The following is a 25,460-nucleotide window of genomic DNA, read 5'->3' on the forward strand; positions in this document are numbered from 1 at the left end:
CATCGGTCCCAAGACCGGGATAGAGCATTGGTTTGCGCACTGGGCTAGGATTCGAGAGGATGACGGTTCAAAACCGCGCCCGACCATCTTGATTTGGGTTTCCCGTGATTTCCCTAAATCGCTTAAGGCAAATGCCGGGATGGTTCCTTTGAAAGAGCACGGCTTCTTTTCTTCTCCATCCTTGCCTAATCCGAGGCTGTGCTCCGTCTCTAATGACCTCGTTGTCGACGGGACGTTTGTAAGTAGGCTGTTTAGGTTTTTATATTGGTAATGCCACGTAGCGCTCTGAATGAAAATCACTGGTTGTGCTGTGTGCAGTCTGTGGCTTGTTTGCATTGTTGTTGGCCATTGTAGTGTTGGGCAGCTGGCTGTTAACAGCGCGTAGCGTTGCGCAATTGGAGGTGAACCGCCAGCAGTGGTGGATATGGGGAGAGAAATGGCGGAGTTTTGAAATTTGTAGGACTGGATGTCATGAACTGCTATGTATATTATGACTTTTAACACTATTAAGGTAAATACACTGCTTGTTCTCTATCAAAATCTTTCATTTGCTAACTATGCCTATCAGTAGTTAGTGCCTTCAGTAGTTTGAATCTTTTATTTAGCTGGCAGTAGTGGCGCTCGCTGAATTGCAGTAGTTCGAGTAACGAAGATTTTTGTGAGGTAAGTGATTTGTGAAACGTATAGGTTAATGTTAGTCAGGGCCATTCTTTTGTAGGGATTTTTGAAAGTCAGATTGCGTTGCGCTAAAAATATTGTGTGTCAGTTTAGTGTTGATCAGAATAAGTAAAGAGAGTAATGTCTGAGTACGTTCAGTTTTTCTCAGCTGTTTGAAAAGCAAATAATGTAAGAGGTTTACCAGCACAGCAATTCATTAATTTTTCTAAGGGGACGTTACATATGTCGACCCTTAGCCGAGGATACCTCACTGGAATATTCTGATTTTTTCTTGCAGTTTGTGCAATTAGTGCAGCCTTTGTTTATTGCTAGCGCGTAATTGTAGAGAGAAATTCCTTTGCAGTTGTAGTTTTTCATTCTTCTATAGTAAAACAGTTGTGGCATGCATGTAGATTTGCACCAAGTATTTCGCAGCTGCGCTTACAATTAACTAGATATTATTTTCAGTGCTATGTTAATGTGTTCTCTTATTTTTGCTCATCAAATTGTGCTTTTCTGTGTTATCGTGTGAAATATTGTGACAATAATGGCGTGTGAAAAACGTAACACTAGGCTCCAAAGTAAACTGAGAAATAATAGTGACGACGAGCGTAGCTTATCAGCACCACTGTGTAATGAATTAACAGACATTCAAAGTAGTAATTTGGTAATTGTGAATAGGGAAATGGAGCGGGCGGAAAATAATGGCATAGACAGTGAAACAATTAGAGAACAGGGAAGCATTATCGATCGATCGGTCGGCAATAACTCGCCTCAGGAATCCGAAATGACAGGACACAATCTCGCAAATACTGTAGATTCAGGTTTTGGGTCCTCACCGTTTTCTCAAATAAGTCAAGACACATTTTCTGCTTGTCAAAATGTGAATGTTGCCGGTGCAAATTCACTGCCGAAAAGCACTGAGGAACATGTTTCAGACACCAGTGCATTGTTATTACAATTAATACAACAAATGGGACAAACACAGCAAAAGCTTCAAAAGTTAGACACAATGGAACAAAATCTTCGGAAGTTAGACACCACGCTTGAACAAACACTTGAAGATTTAACTACTGAGTTACATAACATTGAATCGAAATGTCAAAAAGTTTGTAATGACGTAAAAACACAAATTTGTGAGCATTTTCAACCTATTTTTCGCGGCATGAAAATGCATTACAGAATCACGAAGCAGCCATAAAAGAGCTGCAAACTATTGTTCATGAAAATCATGAGACCTTTCAAGCTAAAATTGACTCAGTTGCATCTACGGATTCGGTTACGCAACTTGCAAAAACTCAGGAAAACTTAAAGGACACAGTAGATACTCTGAAAATTGGTTCAGAAAGACATATGGAGGAAATTAGTTCATTATCTGTGAAAGTAGTTGAACTTTCGGATCAGCTAAATAATTTATCTACAAAGGTAAATGATAATCTGAATGACACAAAACCGGTAGTCTTTAATGACACAGAAGAGTGCGAACAAATTAGGAAATTCAAACAAAATCAGAATCAAATTAATACGCAACACCAAAGAGAAATCCGGGAAGTACAAGATCAGCTGACACAGGTAATACAAGAATTACGTATTTCAGAGGACACTCGCGCTCCAACACTGGAAGAGGGACTTAGAAATACGGAAAATCCGCAAAATAATAAGACAGGGCATTTCGGAAATTATGAAATAAATTGGCAAGGTGCACCGAATTTTGAGATGGAACCGCCAACACGACGTAACAATGACCGATATGCGACTCGCCGACACGATGATTTTGACCATAAGCTGTTCATTACTACACGTAAATTTAAAACATTTAAGAATTCTGGCAACGACATTCATCCACAAGTGTGGCTCCATCAATTCTCTCATTGTTTTCCTCCCAACTGGTCATTAGAGCACAGATTAGAATTTATGTGTGGCTACTTAGAGAATGAACCAGCTGTAAGAATGCGATCGGCCATTCACGATTGCCACAGTGAAGGAGAATTTTATCATGCCTTCCTCTCAGCATATTGGTCTCAAACTACACAAGACCGAGTAAAACATAGCCTCATAATGATGAGGACTCTTACAAGAATTAGAAATTGACACTGACAATCGCGGGACACGAAATCAGGAGCACAACAATTACAGGTCACATCCGTCACAATTCCGCGATGAAAGAAATAATAACTGGACACGACAAGGCTATTCTCACAACACAAATCGTGACCAAAACAGTCACCACCCGTATGACAACCGTTGGGAGAGTAGTAATAATTACAGGCAGAGATCACCTCTCCGCGGTAGTGACTATCACAGAGACAACCATAGAAACAGACAATATGGGAACCGAAATAATTATTATCAAGGGAGACAGAATAACTTTAGACGCAACGGTCCAGCGCGCAGTTACGATTCAGGGAGAAATTCTCCACCACGTGACCGACAAGAAAGAAACTATGGAATCTACCGACATGACGACAGACGATGATCGTAATGACAGACCTGAATTGCATCAGAACTGGCGGGATTCAAACAGGGCAGGGCCCTCTCGACAAGGTGAATTTGTAGAAGTTAGGTCTCCTAATCCTAATAACGACGCGCGCCAACGAAGAGACAGGCAATGACTCGCACTGCAGGCAGCCACGTGCGCCGGCTGGCTCAGGGAAAAATAACATTGACGCTAACCTTGAGAAAAATTCCAGTATTCTTTACCGACGCATACCGCATGATAATTGCATTCAAGTTCAAACTCTGAGTACTATGAAGAGTAAAGGATTGCACCACACTTCACATGTAAAACCGCTTATTGAGAGATAATCTGCTTTTTAACTTTGTCTTTGCCATAAAACTTTTCACATCACATTTCTAGTATGCATTGTCAGACTTAGAAACTGTTACCATGCAACAATGTTTGAAGTTAACTATCCAATCAAGAACCAAGAGAACTTATTTAAACAGAAATTACGAATGCATTGTTATAGTGAACAGACGTCACAGTGTTATTGTGTGTGTACATTCTTGCTTGTTAGTTGCACGATTACGTAACGACTATAAGGCTTACATACTTAAAACATATACTGCTAATGATATTTTAATGCAACATTTTGGTTTACTTGAAAATACATTATGGATTTAAAGCAATTTCAGTGAGATACCAGATGACACAGTGGTTAGTTTATGTGAAAGCTACACGATTTTATCACGACGCTACTAATGAATGATAATTTACAATGTTGCTTTTGCAGTGTTTCTGTTTTATATCTGCACAGTTTTTCTGTATTATTCTGGAAAGTAAAACATGTTTTAGTAGTAACTATTGTGGTATAGCTACAATGAGACTGCCTTTTCCGTAGCACAACAATACGTTACAGCACAGTACTTTCTTCATCACGGCAATAAGTGTAGTAACTAAGATATCTATACGCAAAGCATTTCACTTTTGTTTATCATGAGGTATGTACATTGGTTTCTGCAGAACTTAGCTTTTGGAGGACGATAACTAAGACACTTCCACAGAGATTATCTTACAGCAAGACGCACAGTTTAGCGCTACAGTACACGTATTTGAGTGATTAATTTTGTACTTAAATCATTTATTTTTAAAGAGATTTGAAGTACAATGATACAAAGGTCTTCCGTGATACATTTCATTCCATTGCTGTAATCTGTAACACCTGAGGGTATAATTACATTAAAGCTCAGGGGGGGTATGCGCTTACTTTGTGTACCACGTGTTTGGCAAGCACAAGGAGCCCTAGCTAATATGGTATTTGCTTATACAACTTTACACATCGGTACCTTATTTCTCTAACACATAAATTACACAGCTATCTGATCATTTAACTGAGAGAGACAAATATTTATTTTACATCAGTGACAGATGTTTACATAATAACACTGTTGGATAACTTCACACATACAAAATTGTATTTTGTCTGTACTTTGTGAACTGTTCATATTTTTTCCGAACTATTGTGATAATATGAGAGCTTTGAATGTCGTATTTGGTATGGGATCATGATTTTTAAAGTACATTTGAGGTAGATCACACTATTGAAATGAGCAGAGAATATTTTTTTAGGTTTTGAAATTATTGCAGAAAGCTACGAGGTTTTTGAGATTTGACTGAAGTGTTATGATGTTATTATTATGATGACGATGTGTATTATGCTGTTGAGGTATGTTTATGATCAATAAGATGATGCTACCATATATGAGGAATTTGATTATGCTATGTGTTTCTTATGATGAAATACTGAAGAAGTATTGACGAATATGTATATGTGTAATAAGGTAAGGAGTAATGAATAGTGGTTAGGGACTGTGACTTGTGAAAAAGGATGTTGGAAACCATGAATCGTACTTAAGAGTTATGAAATGTGTGTAAATGTGCGAATGTATCACAATGTCGGCGAAAATTTTTTGGTCACTGTTATATTCATAGGATTTTGTTTCTACACATTTGCAACGCAAATTCTCGACCTGTGAAATTTTTTATATGAGACTGTCACTGTAGTGCAAACTGGTGTCATAAATATTTCGGTAAGAAAGTTAAGTGACCACCTTCACGTAATGCGTTGTGGGCACCCAGCTGCGCGACAGTCGCCTGGAAAAAAGCCATTAGTGTGTGCCTTTCAGAGGCACAGGTGAAAAAAAAGAGGCCATTATCCTCGCTATTGTCATTTCTTTGTAGAAAGCATCGCAAATATGACACGCTCAAACTTGAAAACATATGATTACACTGTGGAGCTCTTAATTTATGATATTTACTAAGATGCCTAATGAAATGATGAGAAACATTTTACATCTATTGTCTTTCTAATTGAGAGATTGCTCATTTTGTTTAATATCTGGTTTCGAACTGTGTTCAGCATTGGCTTTATAAAATAAAATTAAGTACATTTGCTAATGTGAACACTTTCTGCCAACAGATCTATTAAATAATAATTTTATGATCCATATTCTTCGAAAAAGGAGCTCTTGGAATGGAAAGAACAATAATAAGGGATTAATAACAGTAACTGCATACATAATTTTCTTTTCAACTACTTGGTAATTTTTTTGGTAGAGTAAGTTATCGTGATGCATCACTCTAGTATTAAGATGTGACATAGTTATTAAACATGGCCATTTTTACTGTAATATTTTTTCTGCTTGAGCTTTGTCATGTTTAAATATAAATTATTGCATTTGCTGCTGCTGTTTGCCAGGCATAGTGCTACTAAATTTCACTTTGTATTACTCTGTTAAGCCAGTTTTCCTACTGATTTATTTTTCTTGTTGCTGCACATCGGCTCATATTAGTTGTAATGTTGCATTTGCTTGGTAATTTTGATTTACTGTAGCTTGCTTTGCCAATTTCCATTTTTTTGTCATTGCTGTTTGTGTTAATTGTTTTGTGCTGCTGCATTGCCTCGTCCCTTAGTTTAGCATCTGAGCTCAGTAGATTTAAGTTAGCTTAAGGTGGGGTAGGCTATATAAGAGAACGAGTTGTGATGAATTGGAAGAAATGCATTGAGAAGCTATAAGAAAATGGTTTGGCCAAAAAGTATTTTGAAAGAGGATATGAACAAAAAAAGTAGGGTTTAGGGACAATAGGTTTAGGTAGGATTTTCTTGGAAATAAATGATGAGGTAAGATAATGGAAAATAAATAATGAGGTAAGAAATATGTGAACATATAAATACAGAAAGCATGCTTGGATAGGATTTTTTTGGTGGAAACAAATGTTGAAATAAGAGGAAAGATCTATGGAATGAAGTTTTGGGTTGGACTGCAGTACCAAATGTTACACTGAAAACGAACCCTGTCTTCCTTTTGTATTATTCCGCTATGTGTTTATGTTCCCTTGTGTATTTGTCTTTTTCCTGTCTTTACGTGTTTAGCTAATAAGATTTATGTTGTAGAATTTTTAAATACTATGTTATTTTCTTTGTAAAGATGTTTAGACATTATTTATTCTGTTCTGTTTTAATGCTCATGTGTGAAGTTGATGTTTCGAAAGTTATTCTGATCTTTTATGTATGTACTCATGTCATAATTCCTGTAACACTTATGCATATGTTATTTCGATTCTTTTGTAAAGCCTGTACTACAAATGTTATCTGTATTGTTATGTTCTTTAATGATGTATTTTGTACCTTTGTAATTGTATTCTTATGTTATAAAATCGTAATTGACACCAGTTCGTCACATTATTAACTTGTAAGTTACATATCACTGCACACGTTTCTGTTGGTCATAGTATATGGACAACATGTGAGAAGTAGGGACTATTAGTGTTTGCACGTGTGTTAATAATTCAGCAAGGGACTGGATAACAGCATTGCTGGTTCTAAGGACAATTCCAAAAACTTTGTGAGTGCACAAGTGGTGGTTATGGACTTGCTATATTATACGCAAGACTCTTCAATGGTGATTGTGCACCTGCACAGTCACAACAGATGGCTGCTGGCCATCTGTACAAGGACTACAGTGGGTCTGCATCTTTGATGACCCACCAATACCATTATTTATACAAGGACTACAGTGGGTCTACACCTTTGGTGACTCACCAATACCATTATTTCTACAAGGACTGCAGTGGGTCTGCACCTTTGGTGGCCCACCAGTACCATACTCTCTACCAGGACTACAGTGGGTCTGCTCTGTGATGACCTACCTACCAATATTCTTCAAAACTTCGACTGACTCTGCTGTGGGTTTGCTCTGTTGTGGCCCATTACCTGTCTGCATGTCGAGAGTCAGCACTGTCTTTCCGTTGGAAGGACAACGCTACTTCTTTAAGACTGCATGGAAATCCACTACTTCCATGTGCATTTTATTTTACTGCTCAGACTTTGAGAAAAACACTGCAATTTTACTGTGATGAACGATCAGGACTGTCTTTATGGACTGTGAGAAAATTTTAGCTTTTGACCAACATTGTATCAATAAGTGTGTGCATTTGATTTTTTTGTTATTGTAATTATGAAAATTTTTTTCAAATCTGTATTGGCCACTGCCCAAAACAATTTGTAAAATTTTTTGTGGGGAGCATGGGGGCTATGTAAGTAGGCTGTTTAGGTTTTTATATTGGTAACACCACGTAGCGCTCTGTATGAAAATCACTGGCTGTGCTGTGTGCAGTCTGTGGCTGGTTTGCGTTGTTGTTGGCCATTGTAGTGTTGTGCAGCTGGCTGTTAACAGCGCGTAGCGTTGCGCAGTTGGAGGTGAGCCGCCAGCAGTGGTGGATGTGGGGAGAGAAATGGCGGAGTTTTGAAATCTGTAGGACTGGATGTCATGAACTGCTATGTATATTATGACTTTTAACACTATTAATGTAAATACATTGTTTGTTCTCTACCAAAATCTTTCATTTGCTGACTATGCCTATCAGTAGTTAGTGCCTTCAGTAGTTTGAATCTTTTATTTAGCTGGCAGTAGTAGCGCTCGCTGAATTGCAGTAGTTCGAGTAACGAAGATTTTTGTGAGGTAAGTGATTTGTGAAACGTATAGGTTAATGTTAGTCAGGGCCATTCTTTTGTAGGGATTTTTGAAAGTCAGATTGCGTTGCGCTAAAAATATTGTGTGTCAGTTTAGTGTTGATCAGAATAAGTAAAGAGAGTAATGTCTGAGTGCGTTCAGTTTTTCTCAGCTGTTTGAAAAGCAAATAATGAAAGAGGTTTACCAGCACAGCAATTCATTAATTATTCTAAGGGGACGTTACACGTTGAGCACTAATCTACTCCCCCTCCTGCTCCTCCTCCGTGCTCTGGACAGCCAAGTTGAACTAAGGAGAGGAAGAGAGCTGTGTTCGGTGTATGGCCCTGGCGCATACTTGGCACCATAGTGACACAACGGACTGTTACAAATCAGTTACTCGAACAACAGATTCGAGCCAGACGGCCTGTAGCTTGCATTCCACTGATCCCAAATCACTGCCATTTGTGACTTCAGTGGTGTCAAGCGAGAGCTCATTGGAGGGCAGAATGTCGGTTTGCTGCTTTTTTTTTTTTATGAAAGGTGGTTCTGTCTTGATGCCGGTGATGGCCCTATATTGGTTAGAAGGAGGCCAACTAATGGGCTGCAACCAACTAGTCTGTGTGCTAGGTACTCTGGACCTACGTCCGGAGTACGATATCGTATGAAAGCAGGAACAATCTCGTGGTTATCCCACGCACCCTGACTGCAGATTTCTATGTCAGACTGGTGATTCGACCTGTTGTGCTACCATTCAAGAACAGTATTACAAGGAGTGTTTTCCAACAGGATAACATTCGGCAACTTACCGCCATTGTAACCCAAAATGCTATACAGTCTCGACATGTTGCCTTGCCTTACTCGATCATCAGATCTGTCTCCAGTCGAGCACATATAGGCCATCGTCGCACGAAAACTCCAGCGTCATCCACAAACATCATTAACTGTCCCTACACTGATCGACCAAGTGCAACTGGCAGGGAACTCCATCACATAGACTGATATCCAGCACCTTTAGAATGCAATGCTGGCTCGTTTGCGCGCATGCATTCAACGTTCTGGTGGATACACGGATTATTAATGTACCAGCATTTCACATTTGCAGCAGCTTATCTCACGCTTACATTAACCTGTGATTTTGGAATATCAATCACTTCAATATGTTAGACTACTGGCCATTAAAATTGCTACACCAAGAAGAAATTCAGATGATAAACGGGTATTCTTTGGAGAAATATATTATACTAGAACTGACATATGATTACATTTTCACGCAATTTAGGTGCATAGATCTTGAGAAATCAGTACCCAGAACAACCACCTCTGGCCGTAATAACAGCCTTGATACACTTGGGCATTGAGTCAAACAGAGCTTGGATGGCGAGAACAATTACAGCTGCCCATGCAGCTTCAACACGATACCACATTTCACCAAGAGTAATGACTGGCGTATTGTGACGAGCCAGTTGCTCGGCCACCATTGACGAGACGTTTTCAATTGGTGAGAGATCTGGAGAATGTGCTGCAGTCGAACATTTTCTGTATCCAGAAAGGCCCGTACACGAACTGTAACATGCGGTCGTGCATTATCCTGCTGAAATGTAGGGTTTCGCAGGGATCGAATGAAGGGTAGAGTCACGGGTTGTAACACATCTGAAATGTAACGTCCACTGTTCAAAGTGCCGTCAATGAAAACAAGAGGTGACCGAGACGTCGAACCAACGGCACCCCATACCACCACGCAGGGTGATACGCCGGTATGTGATGACGAATACACGCTTCCAATGTACATTCACCACAATGTCGCCAAATACGGATGCGACCCTCATGATGCTGTAAACAGAAACTGGATTCATCCGAAAACATGACGTTTTGCCATTCGTGCACCCAGGTTCGTTGTTGAGTACACCATCGCTGGCGCTCCTGTCTGTGATGCAGCGTCAAGGGTAACCGCAGCCATGGCTTACGAGCTGATAGTCCATGCTGCTGAAAACGTCGTCGAACTGTTCGTGCAGATGGTTGTTGTCTTGCAATCGTCCCCATCTGTTGACTCAGGGATCGAGACGTGGCTGCACGATCGGTTACAACCATACGGATAAGATGCCTATCATCTCGACTGCTAGTGATACGAGGCCGTTGGGATCGAGCACGGCGCTCCGTATTACCCTCCTGAACCCACCGATTCCATATTCTGCTAACAGTCATTGGATCTCGACCAACGCGAGCTTCAAAGTCGCGGTACGATAAACCGCAATCGCGATAGGCTACAATGCGACCTTTATCAAAGTCGGAAACGTGATGGTACGCATTTCTCCTCCTTACACGAAGCATCACAACATCGTTTCAGCAGGCAACGCCGGTCAATTGCTGTTTGTATATGATAAATCGGTTGGAAACTTTCATCATATCAGCACGTTGTAGGTGTCGCCACCGGCGCCAACCTTGTGTGAATGCTCTGAAAAGCAAATTATTTGCATATCACAGCATCTTCCTACTGTTGGTTAAATTTCGCGTCTATAGCATGTCGTCTTCGTGGTGTAGCAGTTTTAATGGCCGGTAGTGCACTTACTCAAGTTCATTACTCTGCGTTAATTATATTGTGGTGTTTCGTTTTTCCTGTCAGTGTCTTTATACCTGCGTTGAGTTTCTATGAACATGGTATGATGTGTGAATGTTATGCTACATTAGTTTCATTGTAACTTCAGTCTTTAGCAGAGCAAATGCGCTGTTAGTACACGTCACAACAAAATAAGCGAGTCACTTTTTCGAAAGCCATAATAGTGTCCCATTCCATCGTAGAAGTTTGAAATTTGGTGTTCCTCTGTAATGATACAAAAGCGTGGCGATGTGCCACCTCGGATTCTGCGACACATGCGAATAAAAGGCCGGGGCTCAGTTGATTTGGCTGTAAAGTGAGTGAGTGATGTCATATTGGCACCAAACCTCAATTCTGCCCAACGCCACTGTGGACTTGCTAGTCGATGGGAAGCTCGTCTTAAGACCATTTCATCCCTTCTTTTAACTTGTCCGTAGTAGAGGTTAGAACCTAGACGCCCAGCATTGAAGCCACGCCGGTTTCTTTTGGGTGGCCGAGGAAAACATTTCAGACACACCGACGCTCAGAACAGACACGTAAAGGCCTCTAGGGGTGCCTTTTCTTGCATATTTCGCAGTCGAAAACTACAGTTCAGAGTGCGATGAGCAACAGTAAGACCTTCGATGCCACCTACCCGCCTTTGTTGAGCACTTGAAAAATGTACAGAGACAATGCTTGGTGGGGTCATAGGCGCCTGCAGGCAGGCTACACTGCTGCTCTAGCACCCGCCGAATCGGAGGGACATACAGGGGTTGCCCGTCTGCAGGCGCATAATACTTTGTCACAATGCTGTCCGTGTACAGACACATTGTTAAAGCGCTCAACAAATACAGGTGGTTGGCACTAAGGGTGTTGCTGAAGTGGGAGGAGCCTTTGCCATTTTATTCACGTATGCGTCAACGTCACACTCCTCTGTGATCACACCGGAGGAGGTGTGGAACAAGAAGAGTGGCGAAGTGTAAGTACCCTTTGCTGCTTTTTATCACGTTCAGATTTCATCCAACTGTTTTCAAGAACCACAGGTGATTCCACCCTGTACACCAGAGGAAAAACTGTGGCCGTGAAGCACTCCAAAGAGACGAGATCACCTTATGGGGGATTATTAGCCCACGATATCCTTACAAAAGTGTTGAATTGTCTCAGCGGTGTCTGCAGTGTCAAAGGTTGTCGAGGATGTCGTCCAGTTGTTCAACAAACTGCTAACTGTTGTTCTCAACCGCGAAATGTGTGAATATCGATGCCCCAAGAAAAGAGGCAGCATCATTTACACCCTTTATGCCACGCCCTATGGCTTTTCGTTTCAGTTCTGAACGGCGGTGTGTCTAAAATGTTTTCCTGTACCTCCCATAAGAAAAACGCGTGATAGATGACCCACATCGTGGAGGCGTGAAAAGATGCTGTGACATGAGAATAAGAGGGGGTGTGACGACCTTCCCATGGTGTGAGCGACTACTGTGGTGCTGGTCAGAACTGTAGCAAAATTTGGTGTCAATGTTACGTAGTCATCCCACCTTACACCTCACATGTACTTCCGATCTCTGGTCTGTGTCGACACGTTGTTGTATGAAGCGTCGCTGAGCCTGATCGTGACCTCGAAAGGTGCCATACTCCTGCACGTTACAGAGGAATGTTTGAGGCACCCTTGAGCCAAATATCAAACTTCTACGTCCCAATGAGAGACAATTACGGAGTTTCGATGAAGTAATCCTCTAAGTGTGTTGCGCAGTGTATATTCGGCGAAGAGCAAATCCTTTAAAATCTCATTTGCTTGCCCAGCACTATGCGGATTACGTGGGGTGCAGGTAAGACAAGAAGAAAAAGAGCCTTCCGCCAAGTTAGGTTCTGTACCAATAGAAGAGAGTACTACCTGCGAACAGTCACTGCTGCAGAGGACTTCACCAGGCGATGAACAGTACGCCCGTTGAGCGAAGGGAGACCACCTTGGTTTTGAAACGGCGGCAGTCACAGATAAAGCAGTCGACAGCTAGAAAGACAGACAAAATTTCGGTATCATTTCGGGCACAAATCAGAGAAAATTAAAATTTCACAGTTCAATAATTATCTTCCCATTTCCATAATTTAATTACGTATCAGGACCTTTTAGCAACAGTTTACACAGACAATTGTACGTGCCATGACCTGTTTGAGTAGAATTTTCAGGAAACTGTACAGCAAATGGCAAATAGATTTCAGCAGCAGCTAAGTTGTTGTGATGGATGTGGAAACAGTTTTTTTAGTAAACCTGCTGTCACAGTACTGGTGGGTGCTGATCACTGTTCCAATAGCCTCAACTACAACCAGGAGGTGAGTGATAATTCCAGTCGAGCAGGGTTGTTCTAGAAAAAGTCGGAGTTGCTGTTGCTAGCGCTCACAACAATGGTTGTATCTGGATTTTAGAGAGGCCTCTAATCGACTGCAGCTTTCGTCGGCTGACGGTAAATTAATACACTGTATGGATGGAATGCCAGATGCTGAAGCTTGTTGATATAATTGCTTTCGTTCAACAACATGCTCTCTGATCGAAAGTTCTAAGAGAACGCTTCCAGGTGACCTCACCATATTGAATGAGTACATTTAGAAATAATCCAAACAAAACCCAAGTAAAATTGAGGTAACAGGGTTCCATGTCTAGAATAAAGAGATAAACGGGAAGTTACATGTGTTATTTGACGTGCTCGAAGTTTTTCATAACTAAGTCCCTTGTTTCACCGTCGACTGGCAATGATATTTAAGCAGTACTGTACAAACCCGTCAAACAAGTGTCGCTCAAGAGTAAATCTGCTCCACAAAATAAAAAGAATCACTTTGGGAGCAAATGCAGATAGGCTACGCATATGTGTACTCAGCTGCTGAATATAGCGCCTCTCTGTACGTCTGAGTGAGGCCATGGGAATTATTTCTGAAACTGTCATTTCTGCTCCCACTCTCTGGCTGCCAGTTCTATAAAATACTGGCCCTTTGGATGTAAGAAGAAAAGCTGTAAATTCATTTTTAACAAGTAAACGTTCCCCAGGGATACACTTATATTTTGATGGGCTTTGAATATGTTGCAGTATGCAGCAGAATAAGAGACATGTTTTTTATATATGCCCTTAAGGCCGTTGAGGGCGTGAAACATCTCATGAAAAAACCTGAGTTATATATTTCTAAATGAATACCGACGAAAGGTTACAGATAAAAGTTCTATTGTTTTTGATGCACAGTACAACAGTGCACACAGATTGTCGAAATCCCTGTGCCTGGTGCATTCAGATTTACATTAAATCCCCAAAGGACAAACATAAGCTGTAAAACAGAATGACGACAATGAAAAATTGTGCCAGGCCGTGACTAGAACCCGGTTTTCCCGATTCATGCGAGCTGTCGCCTTACCATTTGGCTATCCGTGCACAACTGACGGCACACATGTCCAAATGAACCTTGCACCATAATTCGGGATAATATAGGCACTGAAACATCGCATTCAGATTTTTTTTTACCCAAACAATTCTGCCCTTCGTCATTGTTGGACAGAATTATAATAATGATACAACAATAATGTAAAAACAATTTGAGATACAAAATAATTAAATCTGAAACATGTTAAAACTTGAAAAAGAAAACGTCCGATGTAAAAAGATTAGAAGATAAATAAAATTAAAAGAAAAATATGTATAGAATAATGTGTGCAGAATTTACATGTAGGATATACACTGAAGAGCCAAAGAAACTGATATACCTGCTTAATAACGTGTAGGGACCCCGCCAGCACACAGAAGTGCCGCAACACGACGTGGCATGGACTCGACTAACGTCTGTGCTGGAGGGAATTGTCGCCATAAATCCTGCAGATCTGTCCACAAATCCGTAAGAATACGTGGGGGTGGATATATCTTCTCAACAGCACTTTGGAGGCATGCCAGATATGCCCAATAATTTTCATGTCTGGGGAGTTTGGTGGCCAGCGGAAGAGTTTAAACTCAGAAGAGTATTCTTGGAGCCACTCTGGACGTGTGGGGTGTCACATTGTCCTGCTGTAATCGCCCAAGTCCGTCGGAATGCATAATGAACATAACCGGATGCAGGTGGTCAGACAGGATGCTTACGTACCTGTCACCTGGCAGAGTCGTATCTAGACGTATCAGGGTCCCATGTCACTTCAACTGCACACACCCCACACCATTACAGAGCCTTCACCAGCTTGAAGAGTCCCCTGCTGACATGCAGGGCCCATTGATGAACGATGTCTCCATACCCGTACGCATCCGTCCGCTCGATACAATTTGAAACCAGACTTGTCCGACCAGGCATCATGTTGCCAGTCATCAACAGTCCAATGTCGGTGTTGAAGAGCCCACGTGAGGCGTACGGCTTTGTGTCATGGTCATCAAGTGTACACGAGTGGGACTTCGGTTCCAAAAGCCCATACCGATGATATTTTGTTGAATGGTTCGCACCCTGACACTTGTTGATGGCCCAGCATTGAAATCTGCAGCAATTTGAGGGAGTGTTGTTCTTCTGTCACGTTGAACGATTCTCTTCAGTCGTCGTTGATCCTGTTCTTGCAGGATTTTTTTCCGGCCGCAGCAGTGTCGGAAATTGGATGTTTTACGGATGCCTGATATTCACGGTAAATCCGTGAAATGGTCATACGGGGAAATCCTCACTTCATCTATCACTTCAGCTATCTCGGAGATGCTGTGTCCCATTGCTCGTACGCCGACTATAACACCACGTTCAATCTCACTTAAATCTTGATGACGTGCCACTGTATCAGCCGTAACCGATCTAACAGCTGTGCCAGACACTTGTTATCTCATGTAGGCGTTGCCAAACGCAGCGCCGTATTCTGCTTGCTTGTTTATCTCTGTCTTTGAATACGCGTGGCTATACCAGTTTCTTTGCGGCTTCAGTGTGTTTATGTGAGAAATGATTATTAAACAACCCAACATGACCATTGGCATTGGAAACGAACATATATGGGGTCCACATACAGCGATGTGGAGATATTTCTAGCTGGTCTCTGATAAATACACTCCTGGAAATTGAAATAAGAACACCGTGAATTCATTGTCCCAGGAAGGGGAAACTTTATTGACACATTCCTGGGGTCAGATACATCACATGATCACACTGACAGAACCACAGGCACATAGACACAGGCAACAGAGCATGCACAATGTCGGCACTAGTACAGTGTATATCCACCTTTCGCAGCAATGCAGGCTGCTATTCTCCCATAGAGACGATCGTAGAGATGCTGGATGTAGTCCTGTGGAACGGCTTGCCATGCCATTTCCACCTGGCGCCTCAGTTGGACCAGCGTTCGTGTTGGACGTGCAGACCGCGTGAGACGACGCTTCATCCAGTCCCAAACATGCTCAATGGGGGACAGATCCGGAGATCTTGCTGGCCAGGGTAGTTGACTTACACCTTCTAGAGCACGTTGGGTGGCACGGGATACATGCGGACGTGCATTGTCCTGTTGGAACAGCAAGTTCCCTTGCCGGTCTAGGAATGGTAGAACGATGGGTTCGATGACGGTTTGGATGTACCGTGCACTATTCAGTGTCCCCTCGACGATCACCAGTGGTGTACGGCCAGTGTAGGAGATCGCTCCCCACACCATGATGCCGGGTGTTGGCCCTGTGTGCCTCGGTCGTACTGTGAAGACCTCACGCCCCACGTGTTGAGCAATTCGGCGGTACGTCCACCCGGCCTCCCGCATGCCCACTATACGCCCTCGCTCAAAGTCCGTCAACTGCACATACGGTTCACGTCCACGCTGTCGCGGCATGCTACCAGTGTTAAAGACTGCGATGGAGCTCCGTATGCCACGGCAAACTGGCTGACACTGACGGCGGCGGTGCACAAATGCTGCGCAGCTAGCGCCATTCGACGGCCGACACCGCGGTTCCTGGTGTGTCTGCTGTGCCGTGCGTGTGATCATTGCTTGTACAGCCCTCTCGCAGTGTCCGGAGCAAGTATGGTGAGTCTGACACACCGGTGTCAATGTGTTCTTTTTTCCATTTCCAGGAGTGTACTTATTTGGAATATCATCTCATTATACAGGGTGATTCAAAAAGAATACCACAACTTTAGGAATTTAAAACTCTGCAACGACAAAAGGCAGAGCTAAGCACTATCTGTCGCCGAATTAAGGGAGCTATAAAGTTTCATTTAGTTGTACATTTGTTTGCTTGAGGCGCTGTTGACTAGGCGTCAGCGTCAGTTGATGCTAAGATGGCGACCACTCAACAGAAAGCTTTTTGTGTTATTGAGTACGGCAGAAGTGAATCGACGACAGTTGTTCAGCGTGCATTTCAAACGAAGTATGGTGTTAAACCTCTTGATAGGTGGTGTATTAAACGTTGGTATAAACAGTTTACAGAGAATGGGTGTTTGTGCAAAGGGAAAAGTTCTGGACGGCCGAGAACGAGTGATCTGGAGATGTTAGAGAATTGGCTGTTCCCTCAGCTCGAACAAGAAGGACAACAATTCATATTTCAGCAGGATGGAGCGCCACCACATTGGCACTTATCTGTCCGTAACTACCTGAACGTCAACTACCCGAGGCGATGGATCGGCCGCCAGGCAGCCCATGACAGAGCACTTCATCACTGGCCCCCAAGAAGCCCTGATCTTACCCCCTGCGATTTTTTCTTATGGGGGTATGTTAAGGATATGGTGTTTCAGCCACCTCTCCCAGCCACCATTGATGATTTGAAACGAGAAATAACAGCAGCTATTCAAACTGTTACGCCTGATATGCTACAGAGAGCGTGGAACGAGTTTGAGTATCGGGTTGATACTGCTCAAGTGTCTGGAGGGGGCCATATTGAACATCTCTGAACTTGTTTTTGAGTGAAAAAAAACCTTTTTAAATGCTCTTTGTATTGATGTATAACAGAAGGTTATATTATGTTTCTTTCATGAAATACACATTTTTAAAGTTGTGGTATTCTTTTTGAATCACCCTCTATATCGCTGACATAAATTTTTATGTGATTGAATTTAGTATTAACGACGCTATAGGCTTTGCTGTTTGTCAAACGTCGAAATCAGAAACAAAATAGTGGGGGAGGGACTTCGAAATTGTGGCTGTTTCGACAAATCTGGGTGAATTTTTGTAACGTTCATTAAGAACCACAGAACTTTTATTTGAATTTTTTTGTCTATTGCCATTTCAACGGTATTCATTCAGAAATATCAGACTCAATTTTCTTTTTCAAATGGGTATTTCAACGCTTTAATAAACCATATGACCAGATCTAAAAAAATATTTTGTCTTTCATGTCGCTCTGCACTACAGCATATTCAAAGATGATTAAAGTTGAAGTGTTTCGTTTTGGTACGTTTACTTGTAAGCAGTGCTTTCCAGAATCCACAAGCTATGCACCTCAAGTCAAACAAAATACCCTGGCTCAGTCTTCGGATCGCAGTCCGCCCCCGTAGCTGAGTAATCAGCACGTCTGATTGCTATGCAGTGTGCCCGGGTTCGATTCCCGGCCGGGAGGGAGATTGTGCTGTGTTGTCCTCATCATCATATCGTCGTCATAGACACGCAAGTCGCCTAATGTGGCGTCAACTTAGAAGACTTGCAACTCAGCGGCCGATATGTCCCAAGTGGGGAATCCAGGCTGTCAATGCCATCATTTTCGGATCACAGACGTTTTCGAGGCCACCGAGGAGTCGAAAGAACACTGGAATGAATTTTCAGTCCAGAACGCCAACCCATCGAAGAAAGTTTCACGGCTTTATCTTCTCCGTCGGGAATGGTCAACATTCAAACACATCCGCACGGCACAAGGTAACTGTTGCTATTATCTTGAGTAAGTGGGCTTGTTATAGAGCTGCCGCGAGTGACTATGGTGCGGAAGATCAGACATCGGGTAGAAATTAACGATTCACACCTTTAAACGTGGTCTGATAGAGTACAAAAGTGGCACTCAGAGCTCCCTGCGATCGGATTGTCCGATTTTAATATTGATATGTAAATTCACTGTGGATGTACAACTACAGGGGTGGACAAAACCTTGGATGTGAACAACACAACAAATCTCCCACCCGGCCGGGAATCGAACCACTGAATAGCAATCAGACGTGCTGATTTCTCAGACACGAGAGCGGACTGCGATCCGCAGATTGGCCAAAGATGCCTTGTTTAACTTGAGGCACGTAGCTTGTGGATTCTGGAAAGCACTACTTACAAGCAAACGTACTAAAACGATACATTTCAACTTTGATCGTCTGTGAATATGTTGTAGTGTAGAGTAAAATGAAATACAAAATATTTTTTTTTTTATATCTGGCCATATGGCTGTTAAAACGTTGAAATACCCATTTGAAAAAGAAAATTGAGTTTAACATTTCTGAATGAAAATACAACACATTTTGGAGGAAAACCGTTGGCATTCGAAACAGCTTCCACTGGTCTCTGAATGGATAATTACAAGACCTTATGGTTTTCAACGGAATCTTTTGTCATTCTTCCTGCAAAACTGTGGCAAGTTGAGGTAACTCTGATGGATGTGGATAAAGATCAACCATCCTTCTCTCCAAAGGACACCACAAAGCATCAATAACATTGAGGTCTTATATTATGACTCGAAAAAAGCTGATAGGTAACAAAAGTTAGTCACTAAATGTTAATGGATCTTCATTTTCATAACGCTTTTCGGGTGTCGCCCATCATCATATAACCTGCTAAATTAATAACACATTTTTACATTACAAATGTGAACACAAGCAGAATCGTATTTGCACAGGCACAATGGTTTGTAATGAAAATTCAAAAATTTTTATAGAAATACGCATCACAGTGTAATATGAGTACAATACTTTGACAAGGAAGTCTTTCAACTTACTATACATGAAGTTACTGTATTTACGTAAGAACAGAAACACTGACTTGACATGAGCAGCTAACTGGAGATTCATTATTACTGCTCTAATCACAGCGTAAGTAAACTCGCTTATGGTAAATGGCGTGTGAGTGCTAGCGCTGCATACCGCCAATACGTTGCTTTATCATAAGATTTATTTTACAATGTGGGCTGACTTTTATACTGATTTTAGAGCGGTATGTATTTCATGCCAAGATGTAGCAAAAACAAAAAGTTATTTAAAACAAGTGTTACAAGATGAAAAAATTAAAGTCAAACCCACGCACAAAATCTTAGTAACATAGTAACTGCTTTTATTTGACACTAGGTGTACCTCACAAATAAAACAGAAAATAGTACAACTGTACTGCTGAAATATGAAGAAACATTAAGCTCGGAGCTCATCAAAAATGCTGAAAAACTATTGTTTATTACGTATTAGTTGCTCATTGTTTACACTATCCGGGTTAATATGACAATGAACATAAATTTCAAGGTCTTCTAAAACTTTCATATTCCATGGGTGGAATGTTTAAAGTATGCTGAATTGGGCATAACTGGTGACCGTTTTGACAAATCGATTGCCACTTGGGCTAATCAAATATTGTCACAAGCCTCACATCTAATCCTACAAACATCTACATGACTGAATAAACTATGGCGCAGAAAAAATCCAAGCTTTACTTCGTACGGAACCCAACGTGCACTTTAGCTTTCCTAAGGGCGTTAGCTATTTGTACACCAGGGGCCAAAATGGAAATGTGGGCGATCTTGTCTTTAAGTAACACTGTCTGCTTCACTACGTTATTAAAAATTTTTGTTGTCGAAATCACGAATTGTTTTTCTGCCAACCCATTCAGTCCTCTGTCAGCCGTTACATCAGTATTACTATTCTTATGTCAATACAGTAACGTGATGCCTTGTAAGTTGAAAGTCTTCCTTGTCACAGCACGGTACTCGTATTGCATTGTTGTAAGTATCCCTGTAAAAATTTTTGAGTTTTAATTACAAACCATTGTGCCTGTACAAACACGATTCTGTATGTGTTCACATTTGTAATGTAAAAATGTGTTATTAATTTAGCATGTCATCTGATGGTTGGTCACGTCCAATACGCGTTATGAAAATAAAGAAGATCCATTAACATTCAGTAACTACAATCTGCGGACTATCAGCTTTTTTTAGAATCGAAATAGAAATAATTAAAATGGTCGCACTCCTCACTCACGACTTCCAGTCGTACTTCAAATATATTGAGTCTAGTGTCTGTGATGGGCACGGGAGATACAAAATTCATCCTCTTGCTCACAAAACCAGTCCAGGACGATGCAAGCTGTATGAGCAGGGACCTCTGTCGTCTTGGAACACAGCATCAGCACTGAAAAACACCACACTGCACCATGGGGCGGCCCTATTAGCCACAATAGTCACATAAAAAATGGTTCAAATGGCTCTGAACACTGTTGGACTTAACATCTGAGGTCATCAGTAGCGGTCGCGCGGTTCCAGACTGTGGCGCCTAGAGCCGCTCGACCACGCCGGCCGGCAATAGTCACATAATTCTTGGCAGTAATGGGGCCTTGCAGAATAACCACGAGCCCCATGGAATGGCTACGTGAATCATCACCGAAGCCCCGCAATGTTTCACTTGGTAAGTAAACTCGTCCAGAAGTTGGAAACAGTTTGAAAGAAGACCCATTCGACCAAGTGACATACTTAAATTTATCCACGGTCTAGATTTTATGGTTTCGACACCACATTTTCCTGTTACGGGCATTTGCATTGCCGATGAGTGGTTTTGAATTCCAGGTCGCCCAGCAGTTCTGCTTCTGGAGCTCCCTTCTTGTTGTTTTTCTTCTGACAGGGTTCGCAAGTGCGGCATTCATTACTGCAGCGACTTTTGCAGCTGTCGCCCTCGTATTTTTCATCACAATCCTCTTCAGTGACCGCCCATCAGAATCTCTCAAATCACACTTAACTCCCTGTTGTGACTTAGCGAATGACGTTCTCCTGCTTTCTGTGTACACGGTATAAACGATTACATGCCTCTTGAAACACAAAACACTTCGGCTACTTTGGTTACGGAAGCGTCCACCATACGGGTACCAACAATTCCCTCGATTTCGACTCCACTTAGTTCCGACATAATGCACTCACGACTACACAGAATACTGTTCTGAACACGACTGACACTTGCGACATATTGAGGACGCTTGGCAGGTTTCTTTTGCGGTCAAATGCGTCAACTAAACCTGCAATCTCGGCTAGCATCTGGATTTATGTTCAAGAGTGCATGTTCTGCCGTGTTTTCATATTGTTGTCCAAAACCTCTATATGTGCTCTTATGTTATACGATGACGATAATAATAATAATAATAATAATCGTTTGGATTTCGTTATCTTTGTTCTTAACAGTTCCAGCAGACGATGTGAAGAATTGCGAATTACCAAAGCAACTTCTGATAAAATGGACTCATTTAATTGCCTCGATGATACTAGGTTTTGAAATGCGCAAGTTCTTAGAAACGAAATAAAAGTGAATGATTCCTAGATGTGTAGATGCGTAGAGCGAATACTGGCACCGTAGGGAAAGATTCCTTCGTAAAAGTCTCCTTTCAGCTTACTTTTTCTTTCGCCCTCCGCCCCCCTCCCTCACCCCTTACCCCTTATAAAGACAACGCAAATAATTGCTGGCTTTGAGCTTAACCAGGTGATATAGTGCACTGGGCCTTCGTGCGGGGATTTCCACGAAGAAGATTTGGTACTTATAACAGAAGGGCAGGAAATAGCTTGTCTAGCAAGTTATTCTCTTAAAGATGGCATGGGGGAAATTGGAGGTGCAAAAGAACAGTTATGTGCTGTTTGCGGATAATTTTCAGCGCCATGAGAACCTCTTTCTGCAATTCGGAGATGGGGATATATAAATCATGGCACTTGAACAGGGGTGGAGGAGTAGAATAGCTGAAAATATTTTAGAAAACGTAAGGGGAGGTGTGTGGGCACAAGCGCACAAGGCAAAATCTTTTGTGTTACCAGAGTTAGTGGGACACATTGTTTAGCTTAGAGCCATTTTACAAATAGAGAATCTTGAATGACATCGCCGGCCCGAGTGGCCGTGCGGTTCTAGGCGCTACAGTCTGGAGACGAGTGACCGCTACGGTCGCAGGTTCGAATCCTGCCTCCGACGTGGATGTGTGTGATGTCCTTAGGTTATTTAGGTTTAATTAGTTCTAAGTTCTAGGCGACTGATGACCTCAGAAGTTAAGTCGCATAGTGCTCAGAGCCATTTGAACCATTTTTCTGAAAGACAAAAAAAAAAAAAAAAATGGTTCAAATGGCATGTAAGAAATGAAGACAGAAAGCTGTACAACAGTACATGACAAGGAAAGATAAGAATTGGCTGTACATCTGTGTTCATGTTAGCGCTCGTTGACACCATCTAACATCACCAGTGTGACATTCTCTGCTTAAATCAGCTTACTACAAAGGGCACCCCAGGAGGAATGGTCACTATTAAGGGACATGACAGGAACGACCATACGAAGCATCAAAGTCTGGTAAACATGTGCTCTATGATGAATGCCTTAAGAGCTATGAGCTGTTCTTCATCTTCGATACTGTGAAATAACTCTCTCCTACTACTACAAGTTCTTTGCTTTCAGTATTTTGAGTGGTGGTAGTGTGGACCAAAACCAGAAAGAAAGTCTCATAAACATGGCTTCTAAAATGCATACCTTAAGAGCTATGAGCACTTGTTCATCTTCGTTACTGTAAAACATGTTTCTCCTACTGAACAAGTCATCATAGATCTTAAGGTATGCATTTTAGAATCCATGTTTACGGGACTTTTTTCTGGTTTTGGTCCGCACTGCCTCCTCGAAAACTATGAAAAACCAAAAAGGTTGAGGTAAAAGAGATTTGTTTCACAGTATAGAAGATGAAATGCTCACAGTGTCAAAGTATGTATTTTAGAGTCCATATTTAAGGGAATATTTTTCCTTCGAATGATCGTTCTTGTCATATCACTAAATATTAATCATTTCTCCTGTATAATACAGAAAGAGCGATTCTGCCGCAATTTTTATTGTTCTTCATACACCGTAACAACACACGTCGTTTCTGAGAACTCCGAAACAACGATGTTTTTGTAAAATTAACTGAAATCAAAAACACGAAAAAAATGTTCGCATATTTCACTGGATGAAGCTCGTCATTTATCTTGACACCTCTTCAACGGATCGCATAGAAAAGCATGAAGTGGCTGCTGGGATTTTCGAACCAGTGGCCCACGTAGGGCGTCGTTTTCGTTTCAGAACGCGGTACAGAATTTAAAAAATCCGACTTCCACAGCTTGGGAGAGACTTCACTGCAGCAAAAAGCATAGTAGTTAGAAAAAGAAAATTTATTACTTACTTTCAGTAAAATCACACACATAAGATTGTCAGTCAGTCTTTACCCTACATCGACGTAATAACCTTGCGATTGACACTTATTTGTGTTGCAGTGAGTTCATAGAACAACTTTCAGATTATTTTTCGATAGTTCCACGCTACAGCGCTATATGGGGAAACACGAATATCTAAATATTTCCACGCGAGCTCTTTCATTGCATTATGATGATCGTTTCTTCATGTGTTGGTGGATGTCATCAAAATATTTTCGCATTGGGAGGAGAAAATTGGTGATTTAAATTTCGTGAAAAGATTTCGTCGCATTGAAAAACGCCTTTGTTTTAGGGCTTGGCACCCCAACGCGCCCATCATACCCGTAACAATTTCTCCCTATTTCGTGATAACACGAAAGGAGCTTCCATTTTCTGAAGTTTTTCGGTGCCCTTTGTCAATCCTACGTGCTAAGTATGCCACACCGCTCAGCACTGCTCCAGAAGAGGACGCACAAGCGTAGTGTGGATAGTCTTTTTAGTAGATATGCTGCGTCTTCGAAGTGTTCTGTCAATTAAACGCAGTCTTTGGTTCGCCTTCTCCACAATCTTTTCAATGTGACTACTTCCAGTTTGAGCTGCTCACTGTTGCAGTCCCTAGGAATTTAGTAGAATCGACAACCTTCAAATTTTTGCGATTTATCGTGTAACGTAACAACTATCCGATTCTCTCTGTTTGAAAGTTTTCTTAGCAGCTGTCGGAGCGATTAGACCTCAATCAGTGAATTTCATGTTCCTGTGATGACGCTTGCAAACGTTACTCTTATCTTACTGCAGATCTTTGAGGTAATGCTTAAAAATATTTATATGTCGTTTATTTTTCTGCTCAGTTGCACAAGTCTATACTAAATTCATTCTCTCCAAGAATACTTAAAAACTTGATAGATATAGCATTTCGTTGTGACAGACTGCTAAATTACATCGGCTTATTAAATAAAAAATAAAAGAAACGCAAAACCCTCTTTGCTGCCTCGAGGTTGTAGTATTTAAGAAGCTCCGTTGCTACCGTAATGAACAAAATAATACGTTCTTACCACAAAGATAATCCACACAGCTTTCTGCCGATCCATTGTGGAATCAATGTCTTTGAACGGAGTGAGAGTGTCGATATGTATATATATGTGCATCTGACCTTCATATTATCAGGAAACTTCGCAAGATACGGTTTGTATCGGAAAAAGTTGTGGCTCACAACTTTCGAGGTTAGATGACCGTTATCAAATCGTGTTTTACTGTATGAGGAAAGACGGATCACAAGTATCTAACAATTAATTAATTGGCATTTGATGCATCTGAAGCAATGCAAGCGGGCGCATACAGTGCAAGGCGTGGCTGCTCTGTTCGGTCGATGGGACTGGGATACTGAACCATCCACCATACTCCGCGGACTTAAGTCCTTGGAATTTGATTTGATTCCAAAGATGAAGAAACCACTCCGTGGCATGCGCTTCAG

At 41.6% G+C, this 25,460-nt stretch overlaps 1 protein-coding gene across 1 annotated transcript in view; it reads right to left on the minus strand.

The window, feature by feature from the left end:
* LOC124613138 (mucin-2-like) overlaps positions 1-25,077 on the minus strand; it is a 49,541-nt gene extending 24,464 nt beyond the window's left edge. The window contains exons 1-2 of the mRNA XM_047141755.1: positions 25,042-25,077; positions 12,570-12,686 (exon numbers count right to left, since the gene is read on the minus strand). Coding sequence (XP_046997711.1) covers positions 12,570-12,686; positions 25,042-25,077 — 153 coding nt within the window. The remainder of the gene's footprint in view (positions 1-12,569; positions 12,687-25,041) is intronic.
* Positions 25,078-25,460: the final 383 nt, after the last annotated feature.

This window comes from Schistocerca americana, chromosome 4 (assembly GCF_021461395.2).
Source record: "Schistocerca americana isolate TAMUIC-IGC-003095 chromosome 4, iqSchAmer2.1, whole genome shotgun sequence".
NCBI classification, from domain to species: domain Eukaryota; kingdom Metazoa; phylum Arthropoda; class Insecta; order Orthoptera; family Acrididae; genus Schistocerca; species Schistocerca americana.